This window comes from Poromitra crassiceps, assembly GCF_964638095.1.
Source record: "Poromitra crassiceps genome assembly, chromosome: 1".
NCBI classification, from domain to species: domain Eukaryota; kingdom Metazoa; phylum Chordata; class Actinopteri; order Beryciformes; family Melamphaidae; genus Poromitra; species Poromitra crassiceps.
In genome coordinates, this window is record NC_139623.1 from 60,835,479 (window position 1) to 60,852,939 (window position 17,461).

Consider the following 17,461-nt stretch of genomic DNA (forward strand, 5'->3'; position numbering starts at 1 on the left):
CCCTACTTACCTGGCTGTCTTGGGCAGGTGGCACCAGGTGGCTCATCTGCAGCTGACCCGGGACGTCCAGGATGTTGTTTTCAGCGTCCACCAGCACCATGCCCCGCCCTCCGCTACAGCCTGGGCCCTAGTAGAAAATGGCACATTTTATCCCCATACGATAGCCTATATTGATTCTTTTGACAACAATACAATATTTGCTGATATCACAAAGTCTGCCACAATACGATTTCAATTCCGATTCAATTCAGCAGCCTGCGATCGATATGAGATGATATCATATGCCCATTTAACACATTTTATTTCTGAGCTCTTCCAGACATTTAAATGAATAACAATCTATTCTTTTTAATAAAAAATAATACATGGATGGAACTGGTGACACAAGCATGCCATGGGAATTTCAAAAAAGCCGTATCTTAAAGATGACGGGATACATTGATATTTTCGACGATATTGGATCGTTAATCATTGAATCGATATATTTGATTTATTTATTTTAATTATATTTTTATATCTTATTTATATATGGATGTATCGTCACAGCCTACCGTGCTCCGCCCCGCGTCGCGGTCTGCGCGCCGCATGGCCCCGCGTACGATCCTCTTGCTGCTCAGAGACTCGGGGTAGATGCTGATGCCCTTCAGCATGTGGATGAACCTGTAGGGCGGGTCCTCGGCATCGCAGTAGGGGGCGCCATGATGCTTGTAGCGTCCGGCCAAGCGCCGCCGACAGAACGACCAGAGCACGACCACAAACACCACCGCCAACACCAGCACGCCAGCACCCAGGAAGCCAGCCAACACCGGAGACATGGCTGGGAGGGGGAGAGAGGGTGGAGAGGGGGAGAGAGAGAGGGGGAGAGAGAGGGGGAGAGAGAGGGAGAGATTAGAAACAAACACATTCCCTGGCACACAAATGCTTCCCACATTCTTCTTCTTCTGTGGTGTTTTCAGGGGCGTAGCCAGGGATGTTGGGCCCCATGAAAGGATACCATAGCGGGCCCACCGATGCCAGCGTCCGTAGGGCGGCGGCGGAAAATGTTGGACATTTGACTAACCCTAACCTCTTTTCTGCTAAGATTTTGTGAACACACAATATCTCAAAAGAACTAATAGAATGTGTGCTTTCTCTGTCTAAAAGAGTTAGTTTGTAGAGTTAGTAGTTATGTAAGCATTAGCAGTTGAATACAGCATGGTTTCAGCGTCAGAAAAATTATTCTGAGATAAACGGCTTTTTGTGAAATTCGATAGAACAGTCACTTTAACCATTCATTTTTGGCATCAGTAAGACGTCAGACATCTAAACAATAGTTTTGAACAGTAATTTCCTCCATAACAGCAGGAAACCCCCCTCTGCTTCCAACTCCTCCCTCCGTGTGTGTCTTCTTGGCTGCAGCGGCCGTGTCACAAGCTCGTTGCTGCTGCTGTAACCTCGCGTCACCAGGCTCATTGCTTTGCTGCTGCTGTGCCTGTCTGCGCGGCCGCTCTTTGAGGAAGTCTGGATGGACTCGCTCGTTACTTGGAGTTTTGGTTGAGAGCTTTGATGAAGCTTTTGCGATTCTGGTCATATTTATGCTGCGTGTTTCAAAGTGTGTTCCACCCGTAATCTATTATGCAAATTTGCAATCCCGCACCGCCAGCAATCAGCGCGAAAACGAAAGCGTTTTCGCCATCCATTTTCATGAGAATGGCTTGATCACACTGCTTTTTGCTTGCCTTCCTCTAGTCAGGAGAGCACCGTCGCCACTTAGTGGGTCGGTGGAATGGGTTGTAAACGTTCGGTGGCTCCAATAATTATATAAGAGATGTAAAAGGGTTAGATGCACATCCCACGGTCAAAAAAAAAAAAATCATTTTTTTGACGGAGTAATACGTCATTGGCAGTGAACCGTTGGATTTTTTTTGACGGAGTAATACGTCGTTGGCAGTGAACGTGTTAAAAAGTGATAATGTACAGTTGGTAAAGTTGTTCAGCCAAATGGTCTGTTCACCATTCATATCAATGCACCATAGTTTCAACAGTGTTATCAAGAGACCAGTTTGAGCTCTATACCCCGGTTAATATGGCACTTTTGTTACTTGAGAAAAAATGAGTTGGTCAAAGTAAGTATTTAAATCACCCCTGTGTGCTTAGTTTATCAAAAATAACTCTTATTTACAATTTTGATTTTCGTTTCAGAGATTTCCCTCTCCTGAGAGAAGCCGGCTCTGTTCTGGTCAGCTGACAGAAGCCGGGCTCTCAGCTGTCAACTGTCAAACCCTCTGTTCACAACTTGCAGCAAACAGCAGCCAGGTGCTCTGGGAGAGCGTGCGCTGCCTCTTATCACTGATACAAATCAAGTCAAAGAGGAAAAAGACGAGATCAACAAAAACAAAACAACGAAATGGGGAGTTAACAGCAACACACTGAGAGACGTCCTTGTACAAAACATACCTGGACTCCAACATACTGAAAGCAGATAGTTTTCACTCTACTCCTGCCTCGCGCCATTTACGACTTATAAGACCCGCAGACGTTAACGCAATTCCCTGGAATGCGAGTTTAAACGACCCAGTTACATGGTGTTGCATTCTTAGACATTGCCGTTTTATTTTGTATGTTGTTACATAGGCTACAATTGGCCAAATGATTAGTTAGCTTGATTCTAGAATTGTGCCAGGTGTAGAAACTAAGCAGCCATTTTATCCAATGATAGCCTAATCTCGAGGGGACTATTTTGTCCCCTCGGCTTCGCCTCGGACGGTTCACGCCTCCATGTCGTCCCTTAAAAAGTGATAATGGACACCTCGTCGTGCATTAACCCTTACTTAGCTGTCTAATAGCTGATGCATCATGGTTTTGCGACTTGAAGCTCAAAAGCACGTAGGTCAGAGATGACGCGTTTCCCACTTCCCACCTCTGACCATTCAATGAATGCAGCACAAAACATGACATCATTTTAAAACATGACATCATCCTAACCTAAATGAACAGAGTGACTCCACCCCCAGTATTCCAGTCACCCTCGAGGGCTCATTAACCTTGTCCCAAGGAGGACAGGTTCATGTGTGTGTGGCGCGTGCGTGTGATCTGTGCTGTAGGTGGCAGACTACTAACAGCCCATAAATCATAGATTTACTGCATTGTTTCCTCTCAATATGGACATTTTGGCCGATACGATGTTAACCTTGTCACGCCACACCATAGCCTCTCTTAGCTTGTGGAGAGCCGGCGTGCTGTCTAACAGCACACACCAGGGGGCAGCATTCTGCTGAGCTGTTTTGTGTGAAAGGGCATGCTGATATTGTGGGATCTCTGTCTACAAAGGGTTTCTCTATCTCTCTGTCCGTCTGTCTCCCCCTCTCTTTCTCTATCTCTCTGTCCGTCTGTCTCCCCCTCTCTTTCTCTATCTCTCTGTCCGTCTGTCTCCCCCACTCTTTCTCTATCTCTGTCCGTCTGTCTCCCCCTCTCTTTCTCTCTCTCTCTGTCTGCCCCTCTCTGTCTTCCTTCCTGTTCTTGGCTGGTTTTTGTTCAGGTGATGTCATGTTTTGGAAGGCGCTAAAAGCCAACTGAGGTCGTTGCCTGGCAACACACCCAGGGGTGTGAGGGGGGGTACACACACACACACACACACGCACATACACACACACGCGCGCGCTGTTGCCATGCGTTTGCATGTGTGTCCTGCATGCGTTTGGAGCCTCAGAAATGAAGGCGACGCCTACGCTCCAAACACACGCAGACAGGCAAGATTCATAAAAGGACACGTCGGTGATTAGTCGGCTGTGCAATGGAGTGGGGCGAGGAGGAACGAATTCTACCCAAACCTAGTCCGCCAATTTTTTTTTTAAATTAATAATAACAATAATCGATCCAAATTCCACATGATTGATTCAATTCCTTAACGATCAATTATCGATTTTCGATAATTGATGAACATCCCTAGTAGGCACATTGTAAAGCGCTTTGGATAAAAGCGCTATATAAATGCAGTCCATTTATAAACTCGTGACAAAAAGCTCCTCATCTGTCCTGATGGTCGACTTTCATCCAACTGCTCTCAGTCCGACGTGTGGATACTATTATTTGCCACGAGATGTGAATTGATTCAGGTGGGCTCAGCATAACATTTAACGTTACGCTGAGCCCACCCGCTAATAGCGGAGGCTGAGCTGTGTATCTGTGACTGCTGCTACTTCATAACGTTATAAACAAATGAAACGACTTGAATTCACTTGAACACTTGTAACGTTACTCACACTTGGTTGAAAATGTGGAAAGAAGTGTACGTTGTTTACAAAACGGCCTCTATCAGGTCCGCACAGTCACACCGCAGCTCAGCATCTATGTGTGCTGCCTGCCTGCTGGGTGCATTTGTTTGTGCTCACGTTTATGCCGGTGTGAGTTCCCCGGTGTTAAAGTCCCTGGAAACCAGAAATATTTCTTTATTATTTAGCATTTTGAGTTCATCACATCACAGGACCCTATGTTAATAAGCCACCAGCCAAATTTGAACGATGATGAACGTCGCAAAGTATATAAATTTAGGTTTGACAGTCATGGCAAAAGTCATGAGAATCAATTCGTTTTTAGAGTGTATTTTCTCCTGCGGACTGTGTGGGCGTGTCCGCCTGCAGCAGGGAAATGTCCCCCTCTCTCTCTCTCTCTCTCTCGGAGGAAGGAAAGAGACATGGGGTAAGTGTGTGTGTGTGTGTGTGTGTGTGTGTGTGTGTGTGTGTGTGTCTGTGTGTGCGTGTGTGTGTGTGTGTGTTTGCGCGTTGCTCTGCGCATAGCGTACTGAGAGGAAGAGATCTCTGTTCTGCCGCTGCAAGTGCACAGCGCTACTGTGTGTGTGTGTGTGTGTGTGTGTGTGTGTGAGAGTAACCTCGCACACACTGCCTGCTCTCTCTCTCTCTCTATCACTAGTCCCGAGAGAGAGAGAGAGAGAGAGAGCGAGAGAGAGAGAGAGAGAGAGAGAGAGCAGGCAGCATAGCGCTCGACACACAGCACACAGAGTGGGAGGGAGACAGACAGACACTGAGCAAGCGATGTGGGGCAAAGAACGGACAAAAGGAGAAGGGCGGATTGCGCGCGTGTACAAAGGTTATATAGAGCTTATGACGTCATAAGCTCCTGCATTTTAGCACCTCGCGCACTGCTCTCTTCAATGAGGAAGTACCTTGTAGAATCTTGTAGAAGAGTCTCGATTTTAAGGCTTTGGGTTGAAAGTAATATATAATAATTTCTGAGGCACACAATTACTAACATAAGACCCTAAATAACATAGTTAGAACGCTTTTGTGGATTTTGGTTTCCAGGGACTTTAAATACAGTGTTGGTTGGCCTGAAGGACCCCGCCCGCCCAGCCAGAAAACGAGAGACTGATGCCATGTCCACACGGAGACGGAAGCTATCTTTTTTTTTTTTCGTTTCAGAAAAGTTTTCCATAAACATGGAAACGTTTCAAGAAATGTGTGTATCCACATGAAACCACTGAAACCGCTGTAGAATAACAGAGAAAGACAATCTCGTCAATAATGGCATACAACCTCTAGGGGCGCACAGTCTATAATGTGTATCTCACTGTAGCAGCAGCTTAAACCCTTGGCTTTGCGGGGAGGTTTGCCATGTCGATGAATAAAATGATGAAACCTACTGTACAGTATACAGGCAAATGCAGAGCTGTTCAGCAGGGCTGATGGTCTCCCTGTAGCCTACAATATAGAACGTTAACTATCGGTGACATTCCTGATATCATCCACTTCCATGATCTTTAGACATGTTGCAAACACATCCCAGCGTATTGGCCGCTCCTGCACATCACAGCACAGGCTAAATGATGCAACATAAATATACATTATATAAACTCATGGCATAAATGTGTTTTTATTGAAAAAGTCGCGTCAAGTAAGCTAAAGTCTTGTTGGAGTGGACACGAGCGGATATCACAGACATCACAATACAACCGCGTGTTCCTCAAACCTCTCATTTCCCTATTCACGTTGTATTTACGAGGGCTATATATAGGGCAAGCCGGGGTATGTCGGTTAGACTCAGGGTTTACATTTCATTTCATTTCATTTTGTCCAATATTAAAATATTCCAGAATTGCATGTTGTATTAAAAATAAATATAATTTCTATCTAACACGTTAAGCCTGATTTTGTTTGTGTTATTGTAAAAATGTAGCCGCCGCTAAGCCTTCTGGGAAATATCCGATGAAGGGAGGGGAGGGGTGGATGGGAAGAGTCAGCTGTGGAGCCCTGAGGATGCTGTTCTCCGTGTCCACTTGTTGCTGACGGTGGTAATAGAGGAGCATTATATTTTGCTGCAAGATCCCCAACAGGCTCAGTAACTGCTTATAGCACGAACGCTACTGCCATGATTGTTATTGTTGCTGGTGGAGAGAGGTGGGGCTATGGCGTCATCGTTTCAGGAAAGATGCGTATGGGTTGTAAACACGGAAATGCAAGGGTGGCGTCTTCAGATTTAATCACTCTGGGACCCGTTTTGAAAAATTAGCGTATACTCCCAGAACGTATAGTCCCAGAACGCGGTTCCATCTGGACGAAACGTCTATATGACAAAAAACTTTAGCGGATACACCTAAACTCGTCTCCGTGTGGACATGGCCTGAAACTACACCTCAGAAGAGGAGAGGAGGAAAGAATTCCATCATTCATCGCCCCAACCGTAGTCTGCAAAAAATAATAATAATAATTTGATCAAAATTCCACATGATCAACGTGATTAACGATCAATTATCGATTTTCCAATAATTGGTGAACATCCCTATTATATCCCAGTGGAGCTGCTCAGTGGCCAACAGATCAGACTGTGGTTGTACTGGTCAGCTTCCAGGTGTGAATGTGAACAGGGCAGTCTTGAAAAAAAAAAAGTCCTGTATAAATAAAGGTTAAAAAAAATCTATCAATAAGCAGTAATTAGGAGGTTACCGGGGGAAACTATGGCCTAGCTGTAGAATACGATCATGCAGAATAAAGCATTAATATGTGCATTATAGTGACTAATAAATAGCCAATATGCTGCTAATGTAATTCAACTAGTTACAGTGAATATGTGTACCTTAATCAGGGCTTAAAAAACACTGATTCTGATTCTGATTCTGATTCTGAAATTCGGCGCGGGATTGCGGGATTCCCGCACATTTTCCAAAATTCCCGCATATTTTCCTGCAATGGTTTGCGCAGACCGATCTATGCAAGCGAAATGGCTGTCTGACTGACCCACTGAGCACAGACTGTAGAAAGAGATGCAGGATAGCCAAGCGAATGTGATTGGATGAACGTTTGACATTAGGCCAATCAGAGGCAGAGAGGGGCGGGTCATGCCTTCGCCTAGCCTTCACCATCATGGGGGAAAAATATCACGTCACTCACTCCTCTCTCGACATCAACGCACCTCTGCTGATTTCTCAGTGGATACAGACAGCTGCTTGCAAACATGATACATGTAGATCGCTGGCTAAAAAGGAAAACTAGTCCTCAGAAGGGGGACCCGCTCAGAAAAAACACACAGGACAAGTCGAACAACAAGGCACTTCTAGCTGAAACGTCAACACCGAGTAGTCAGTGTCAGCGATGTTTAGCGTTACGTTATTGACGATGAAGAATCTGATATCGATAATGACGTTAAATAATAGCGTTAATCCTCCTTATGACGAGTGCCAGTGATGTCAACGATGTTGTCGCCGCTCAAATGGCGTTTCTCATTGAAGCAGCCGTGAAAATCAGGTGGAAGCATTTTCATTAAAAAGTGAAACGACACACAGATGGTTTATAGTCACTTCAATAGAACTCTCCCCAATGCAAAATTAGCAGTTAGTTGCCAGTAATGACAGTAAGAAAGGCAGATGTAGTGAGATGGATGATTTAATATTCCATAGCTCTGACCTAACCAAATCAAACTGACATCACTATTGTGAACACAAAACAAAGAACACTTCTGATATAATATGATATTAGTGTTTTAGTAGAGTGTATCACTCAATACAAAAAATAAAGGCTTTCATAGAACCAAAAGCCTATGGCTTAGTCTGCAGAAGAAACACGACAAAAGCCATAGTAATTTAGACTCAGGTGTGCATAAACGACTTCCTTTTTTAAATACAAAAATGTGAAATTACAGTATTATCGTTTATTGGACAGGAGAAGCAGGTATTTGTCGTTATAGTATCGCCTGAAAAAATCCCCCCAAAGTCTATAGATCCCCCCAAAATCGATAAATCCCCCCATCTGAAGAACATAAGGGGGGAATTCCCCCCTAGTTTGCAAAGTGAATTTTAAACCCTGCTTAATATAAAGTGTTACCAATAAAACACACACACACACACACACACACACACACACACACACACGCACGCACACACACAATAACTATAGAAAATGAGCTGCTGTGACAAGGACTTAGCTACACTGTTGATGATTTGTGCTAACGATGTAGTGACCGAAGCTGCTCTTCCCTCCTGTCAGCTGTCACAGAGGGAGGAGGCGTGTCTGTAGGCTGTCTATCATCTATGAGCATCTGAGCCCACCCTACAACAATCCACCCTACAACAATCCACCCTACAACAATCCACCCTACAACAATCCACCCTACAACAATCCACCCTACAACAATCCACCCTACAACAATCCAGTAGAAACAAAGATGATGGGATTTCAAGCAAGACGGCCCATCTTCATTGTCCATGCATGTCACTTCCTATATTTGTATCAAGTGGGGTTTGCCCAAGGGTTACCACGGCCACGCACACTTAGGAGACTTCAGGTCTGAGTGTATTGGAGTCAATGGGAGAAGTTAATGTGATCTCAGATTATGACAGATTCTATCACCCCCATATTCATTAAAGTAAATATTCTGACCATTTTCAGAAGCCACATATCTTCTGAACATTCTGACACTAAAATGGCATTTTTCAGACAGACAGATCAGGAGAAAATTAAAATAGTTCAAGACATGTCTGTCTCAGCAACACACTTTCGCAAGATTCGGCAACAGGATCATGTTAGCAGGGAGGGATTAGCTAAACTACATGTGAAGTTCGTTGATATAGTAGCTAAACCTGTGGCTAGAAAAATATCTATTTTCATGGAATATCTTAGTTTCAACTGTATTGAGCTAACAAGGGGCAGCTTTGTGTTTATATGTGTGGTTTGTGTGGAGTTTGGGAACTCACAATCTCTAGTTCAAGTTAGCTTGCTAGGTCAGCACTAACCCCGCATCACCAGGCTCAGTCCTCTCACAACACTTCAGGGGAGAGGTGACCATGTGACCATTTAGGAGACTTGCTGTTACCATTTGTTAGAATAGAGAGCCCCAGGAACGGGTCCGGAAATCATCGATGCTAACACACTCCTGGTTCTTAACTGTTTTCGCCTATGGGACTTTTGAATGGGTTTTTGGCGCGATGCTTCTAATAAGGTCTCTGGGCAACGCAAGATTAATCAAATGCGAACCAGTGTTTAGTAATATCATCTTCACACATGAGGACCACTTTTATGAGTGGTCGGTGTCGGTGCTGGGATAACGTGGGGCGTTATGAATTAAGAAGAACATTCAATTTCAAAAGGCCCAGAAATAGAACAACCTTGAGAGGATTCAGTATATCAATTTGTGGTGTAAAACTATGGAACGGCTTGAATGTGGAGCTAAAGCAATGTACAAGTATAAACCTGTTCAAAAAAAGGTATAAACAAATGATTTTCCAGCAGTACAATGATGATGAAGTGTGCTGATACTGTATGTTGGCTTTGTCTTGCTGTGGCGGCACTGCTGACTTGGATGGCTGAGTCCACTTTGCGGGGCTGGCCATCTGGGACGGTGGTGTTGCTGCAGTGGTATGATGCCACTCCCATGATAAATGGTGGGGATGATGTGGTTGCGTGTTCGCGCGAAAAGTGCATGTGAACTCATGTAAGTGAATGTTCATGTATTTATCTAGGATTATAAAGGTATGCTGTCTGAGTATGTTTTATATATATTTATACTATAGTAACTATATGACTTCCAAGTAATATAAATCATATAATTCATAGTAATATATATGATGATATATAGCTTCCAAGTTATAACTATATAACAGTTTACAATTTTGTTTCAAGTAATTGCATTTTAAGTTAAGTAACAGGTTGCAGTTTCTATGATTATGTTATGATTTAATGAAAGGGGTGGGATTAAAAAAGTTTATACTTCTTCCCACTCCCTTTCAAATATGCTAAGAAGTGAAAAAGAGAAGAAAAAAAAAGAAAAAGAAAAAAGTGAGACCTCTGTTTGTTTGTTTTTTATTCTGTAAATTGTAAATGTTTTTCTTCTTGCATATTTGAAATAAAATGGAATCAAATCAAATCAAATCAAACGTAATCATGCATTATGGGTAGTCGGCTACTGTGGCTAATGCTAGCGGCTAATGTTAGTTACATGGCAGTAAAACGCCACTGAATGACCAAATTGATTTAACGTTTAACCATTTCGAGTAACACTGTTTCCATACGGACCCCCAGCGTTGGTTAGTTGTTTATAACGTGACTATATTTATAACGTTTATAACGTGCTCCGGTTTCCGGTTTATAATTCGGGTCTGAATACAGCCAAAGACTATAACAAACGGAAGTGCTGAGGGGTTGTAGCTATTGCGCAACACACAGGTGAAAACCGTCTCTAGACATTCAGCTGATAAACAGACCACAGCAGGGGACATAGTGACTGCAAAGAGGTCTTGCCTCAGCCCAGAGAATGTAGTCATTCTAACATTTTTTTTTAATAATTTCTAATTTGGCTGCTTGAAATCCTTGAACATTTTTGTTGTGTTATAAGCTCAGGTCGACTGGTTGTCTGTGTATGGAGGTCAGGAGCAATCTACCGGCTGAAACACGGTGTCAAGAGTTTAGGAACTGGATTATAATTCCTGAGGACAAGTGACTTGTGGATGTGTTGTCAGCACCTGCAGCGTGGTGAAAACTAAATCCTTCATGTCTGAGCGAGAGGCTGCACCCCCGCTGTCATGGAGTCAGAGCCCGTGTCGATAAAAGCTGCTGGACCAGCGTTTGAGGCGTGCCATGGAGCTGTGCTATGGAGAGATTGTTGCTTTTCTCTGCTTCCTGGTTTTGTTTGCTTTAGGAGCTGTACCCTATACTACGAAGCTATCTTAACACATTCACTGCCAGCCATTTTTTTTTACTGTAGGTAGGTTCTGCCAGAGGGTTTTTTTGAGGATTCTGGCTCATCTTTCAAGACCCGAGGATTCTTTTCTGCTAAGATTTTGTGAACACACAATATCTCAAAAGAACTAATAGAATGTGTGCTTTCTCTGTCTAAAAGAGTTAGTTTGTAGAGTTAGTAGTTATGTAAGCATTAGCAGTTGAATACAGCATGGTTTCAGCGTCTGGAAATTTATTCTGAGATAAACGGCTTTTTGTGAAATTCGATAGAACAGTCACTTTAACCATTCATTTTTGGCATCAGTAAGACGTCAGACATCTAAACAATAGTTTTGAAGAGTAATTTCCTCCATAACAGCAGGAAACCCCCCTCTGCTTCCAACTCCTCCCTCCGTGGGCGTTCTCCGCCGCAGCGTTTGTCACAAGCGAGTGTTCTGCTGCTGCTGCTGCGAGTTTGAGCAGCCTCCCTCCCTGGCAGCGAGTGTGGATAGGGCTCACTTGTTTCTTGGGTTTGAGAGCTTTGATGAAGCTTTGTGCGATTCTAGGCTTTATGCTGCGTGTTTCAAAGTGTTTTCCACCCAGTCTATTTTTGGAATCCCCCACCGCCAGCTCCCAGCGCGAAAGTGAAAGCGTTTTCGCCAATCCATTTTACAGTAGAGAATGGTTTCCTCGCGCGTTTTGGCTCTGCTTTTCCTAGTGTGGAGAGCACTGTCGCCACTTAGTGGGTCCGTGGAATGGGTTGTACACGTTCGCTGACTCCAATATTTTTATAGGAGACGTGGGGAGCGTTGATCCACGTCCCACCGTCAAAAAATAATAATTTTTTTTTAAGCCGAGATAACTCGTCTTTGGCAGTGAACCGTCGGATTCTGTAAGCCGAGATAACTCGTCAATGGCAGTGAACGTGTTAACAGACCCGCGATCTGTCACTTTGATCTGGTTTGACTGAACAGGATCAAAGCTATCTAGTTTAAGGATACTACGATGCTGGTTTTCTACTCGATAACTGAAGCTGGGATCTGCCTGTGCACGCGCACGTTTTTCGCTCGTGCACAGGCGCGCGTCCACGCGAAAGAGGTGCGCTAGCCAATCACATTATGAACAGCTGAGTTGATCCACGCCCACACCCATTTCCACACCCATTTCCTCGTTCAATGAAAGCGCACTGTGATCAGAGTTTTAGCGGATATTTAATGTATCCGCGATTTAATGTCAGAATGAAAATCCGCGTTGGATATAGTCTGCTGAAGGGCTGTCTAAAGCAGCAGCTTGTATTCACATCAGTCATTTGATTTACTTTGATCAGCGATTTCTGTCTCCTACAGCAGCAACAAATGTGAATGTGTAATCTCAGTCTATACATTTCCACAATCTGTAAGCCTATTTAGACCATAGATTTAGAAATGCATGCTCAATGAATAATGATCTCTATCACTCATGTGTGTGGTTGCACTGATCGAATAATTCATATATAAAATAGCCTAGTATAAAGCCTAATAGCCTAATATAAAAGAGAAAACTGCTGAACTGAATTGAGACGATGAGGGCATAGTTTTCATTGATAAAAACTAGCCTATTTTTGCTCATATATTGGCATACAGCCTACAGGACACAGTTCCAGCTGAAACATGCAAGAGTAGCCTGCATATTTAGTATTGGGGCTATCCAATATTTATCCCATATCTATATTATATGTATAGGCTTTTCTGGCATGTAGGAGAATATCACCCTCACTCCATTTGAGGCTCCGTTCATGATATGCGCCGCGGTGATTAGTGATCATATTTCTCCACGCATCGTTCAGCAGTTAAGACATAAGTGGTAAGTAGGCTTAATTTAATTATGTAGCCTACAGAGCCACGAATGTTTTTCTTGTTCTATTCTCGGTTGACTGCAATCTATTTTTCATATGGCGATCTTATATGAATGGTGAGTGACTCCAGAGAGCCGATTATATGGGTCTGTCATGGATTTTGATCTTATCCTCTGAAGCTAACCTGGGGCCTGTACTACGAATGTTGTATAAGAAGATCCAGGATCTGTCCCTTGATCTGGTTTGTCTAAACCAGATTTAGAAATGCATGCTCAATGAATAATGATCTCTATCACTCATGTGTGTGGTTGCACTGATCGAATAATTCATATATAAAATAGCCTAGTATAAAGCCTAATAGCCTAATATAAAAGAGAAAACTGCTGAACTGAATTGAGACGATGAGGGCATAGTTTTCATTGATAAAAACTAGCCTATTTTTGCTCATATATTGGCATACATGATCTGGTTTGTCTAAACCAGATCAGCTCGATTGTAGTTAACTTGTACTACGAACGTCGATTGGCACTCGTTAACTCCAACCAGGTTTTTCTAATCAAGCTCACAGCTCGTGCTCACGAAAATGCCCGTGCACTGGAGCTCGTGCCCGCAAAAGAGGCGTGGTTTTTAACAACTGCCAATCACAGTGCAATATGGACTGCTCCAACTCTGACAGCGCCAGACACGCCTATTTCCTCATTGAATGAAACCGCAAATACAAATCTGCGTTGGATATTATTACTGTTCCCAAATGACTGTCTAAAGTGACCACTTTTATCCACACCAGTAATTTCTTTGAAGAGCGGTTTCATAGGCTATCTACAGCTCTCTATCTACAGTCTTTTGTGGAAGCAATGTGTAATCTATCTCAGTCCAAAATCTGTATGTATAGACCATTTTGGCTCAATGAATAATAATGATCTCATGATGTGTTTAGTCGCACTGATTGAATAATTCCTATAGGCTAATCAATAAAAAAAGAATGATAATACAATTAAAAAATGCTTCTGAACTGAATCGACACGGTACGTGCGGGCATAGATTTCATTTATAAAAAATAGCCTATTTTGTGGCCAATCACATTATGAACAGCTGAGTTGACACGGCAGGCACACCCATTTCCTTGTTCAATGAAAGCGCAGTGATCCGAGTTTTAGCGGATATTTAATGTAGCCTGTCAGAATGAAAATCCGCGTTGGATATAGTCTGCTGAAAGACTGTCTAAAGCTGACGCTTGTATTCACATCAGTCATTTGATTTACTTTGATCAGCGATTTCTGTCTCCTGCAGCAGCTTTTTGCGAGTGTAAAAATGTAAATGTGTAATCTCAGTCTATAAATTTCCACAATCTGTAAGCCTATTTAGACCATAGATTTAGAAATGCATGCTCAATGAATAATGATCTCTATCACTCGTTATGTGTGTGGTTGCACTGATCGAATAATTCATAGCCTATATAAAATAATGATATCCTAATAGCCTATAAAAGAGAAAACTGCTGAACTGAATTGAGACGATGCGGGCATAGTTTTCATTGATAAAAACTAGCCTATTTTGTGGTCACATGGCTATTGTAATGTCAGCAGAGTCGCATATCTCCATATTTCATATAATGATGCTGGAAATATGAAGTTCAATCACATCATACAGGCCAAAAGCAACACAGTTGCAGCTGCAAAATGCAGGAGTAGCCTAGATATGAATAATCTTAATATGGGATCGCCTGTGTGCAGGTGATCCCATATTAAATTGCTTAGATGTAGTAGGCTGTATGCCCATTTCAATTCCAACCCAGCGTCAGTCTCAGCTCCGTTGCGCACACGGCACCGTGCGCTTTGGAGACGTTTATGTAACCTTTTTATGCCGGTTTAGTGATATTTCTCCACTCACTATTCAGCTGCAATCGATCAGCGGGGTCAAACAACGTATCTAGGCTACTTGAGAGCACAAAAATGAATATATAAAAACATATTCCAAAGTGGTAAGTAGGGCTTAATTAAAATGTAGCCTGCAACAAGTGGAAGGCTTTAGTCCTTGGTTAATTCAACATTACAATTCATGCTCCTTCCTCGTCCAGAAAGGGGTTGGCCATTTTTCCAAACTGCTGATTCGATTGGTTCGTGGGCGGTGTATTTAAGGTCTAATCTTATCCTTGCAACTTAACCTGCTGCGGACCAGGTTAAGTGTGAAGCATAAGTTGCTATGGAAATATATGTCGTAAGAAGTTAACTTGCTTTGTAGTACGGCTAAACCAGGGTTAAACCTGAAGTTACCTCGCTAAACCACTAATCTTGCTTTGTAGTACAGGCCTCTGGTCGGAACCAGGTTAGCTTTGCAGCGTGAGTTGCCATGGTGATTAGAAGTTAACTTGCTTTGTAGTACGGCTAAACCAGGTTCAAACTCAAACTTACTCGGATAAGGCATTAATCTAGCTACGTAGTACAGGCTACTGATGTTCGACTGGCTGTTGCTGTGCCAATTAATTTTGAATATAATGTTTTAATCCATTGACTGTTTTAATCTATATTATGTAGCCTAAAACCTTGAGTTGCATTCTGTGGATGAATGGTGCTATTCATAGCTTTCAAGGGGCGTTACGTGCTGCCGGGAACGCCCACCTGACGGTAAAAAAAAAAACTTGTTCATTCCGCTGCCACCCGAGTCGACTAGTTTATCACGCTGTGTTTGTTCAGTCGTTTGTACACACGTCTTTGCGGCCAACATTTCATCAAAGGTAAGCTCAAGTAACGTTACAATAATGATTAAAATACCCCGTTAACGTTACTTGAGCTTAACTTTGATGAAATGTTGGCCGCAAAAACGTGTGTACTTTGATGGTAGAAAAAAAGCCATTTGCCCTCCCCAGCGACTGAACCACGTCAAGTCGCACAAATCCACAACCTCCTCCTGTCTGAGTTTTCTTTCTCCGACGGGATTCTGTAAAAGCACAAGCCAGGCGTGTCTCCTCGTCGGTTAGTGCAACCGATAGCACAACAGGTATCCGGCATTTTGGCTGAACAAACACAGCGTGAGAAACTAGTCGAGGCGGCGTTTTTTTTTTGACCGCCAGGTGGGCGTTCCCGGCAGCACGTAACGCCCCTTGAAAGCTATGAATAGAAATAAATCAATAATTATGATCTAAAACTAGGCATCAGGCTAAGTGTACTCCAAATATAGCCTATTAGAAGTTGTGATTTTATTATTATAAAAAATAGCGCTAAAACCAAAAAGTCATCAGGAAACAGTAAAATAGACACAGAACTAAATATCTCTGAATTGAGATTAATAATAATAATAATAATACCGGCTCACCTCAGTCTCTCATTAAAAACACACGCACGCACGCACGCACACGCACACGCACACACACACACACACACACACAGCACCGGAAACAGACATGACATCATCCCAAACCCACGCGGGTGCGCGGGGGCCCACGCGCGCAGAGAGGCGGTAGCACGAGCACGCGCAGAGGAACTGACTGGGCTTTCATTTTCTCATTTACATTGTTGTTTAACAATGTTGTTTAAGATATAAAATGAAACGAAATTAAATGAAAATAAACATAGGCCTAGATAAATAAATAAATGAATGTATTAGATAGATAGATAGATAGATAGATAGATAGATAGATAGATAGATAGATAGATAGATAGATAGATAGATAGATAGAGTTAAATCCAGATCCATCACTTAATAAATTGATGTAGCCTAGTCCTAATTAGTGATGCCGCTCGTGCAGTTCCATCAGATGAAGCGCGCTCCCGGCCTGTAGAGGAGAGAACAACACCGCGCGTTCCCGCGAGCAGCTGATGGGCGTAATGACAGACGGGCACGAGCTGAGCCTGAGTCTGATGATGATGCTCAAAATATGATCACATAAACAACAACAACACAATGCGATGAGCGCGTCCTTTCTGTCTGTCTGAACTGGTCCTGATGAGAGCAGCAGAGAAGCTGGAGGAAGGAGGTACTCACCATAGGCGGGTCTCAGCTCGGTGATGTCCGCCATTTTGTGCCGGAGAGAGAGAGAGTGTGTGTGAGAGAGAGAGAGAGTGAGAGACAGAGAGAGAGAGAGAGAGAGAGAAAAAAAAAGATGAAAGAGGGGAGCGACACTTCCTTCACATCCAGACAGAGATCAGATCAGATCAGCCGAGATTACGAGCTCCTTCAGAGAGTCAGCTCATGTGTCCGTTCCGTCGCCTGGGTCCGTCGGTGTGTGTCGGTGTCCAGCTCGTGAGCTCGGTGCAGTGATGTGATGTAATGTAATGATGCTCGTGCTCGGGAGGGATGCAGGGAGGCTGCGCGGAGGAGCGAGCGATGAGACTGGTCCAAGAAAGATCGTCTATTGATAAGATGATCACTCCACACAGTCACATAAAAAAAACCAAGAAAAAAAAACTTCTGAGCTGCGCAAGTGGGGAGGTAACCCTCACGCTTGATCTGCAGTTTAACCTCAGGCTGAGACAGAGTGGTTGATCAC

The 17,461-nt window shown here is 43.3% G+C and overlaps 1 protein-coding gene across 1 annotated transcript in view; it reads right to left on the bottom strand.

Moving 5' to 3' along the window:
• Positions 1-16,990, bottom strand: part of LOC310788388 (synaptotagmin-11-like) — a gene marked incomplete at both ends in the record, with an annotated part of 28,686 nt that extends 11,696 nt beyond the window's left edge. The window contains 3 exons of the mRNA XM_083649947.1: positions 11-127; positions 552-817; positions 16,957-16,990. Coding sequence (XP_083506073.1) covers positions 11-127; positions 552-817; positions 16,957-16,990 — 417 coding nt within the window. The remainder of the gene's footprint in view (positions 1-10; positions 128-551; positions 818-16,956) is intronic.
• Positions 16,991-17,461: the final 471 nt, after the last annotated feature.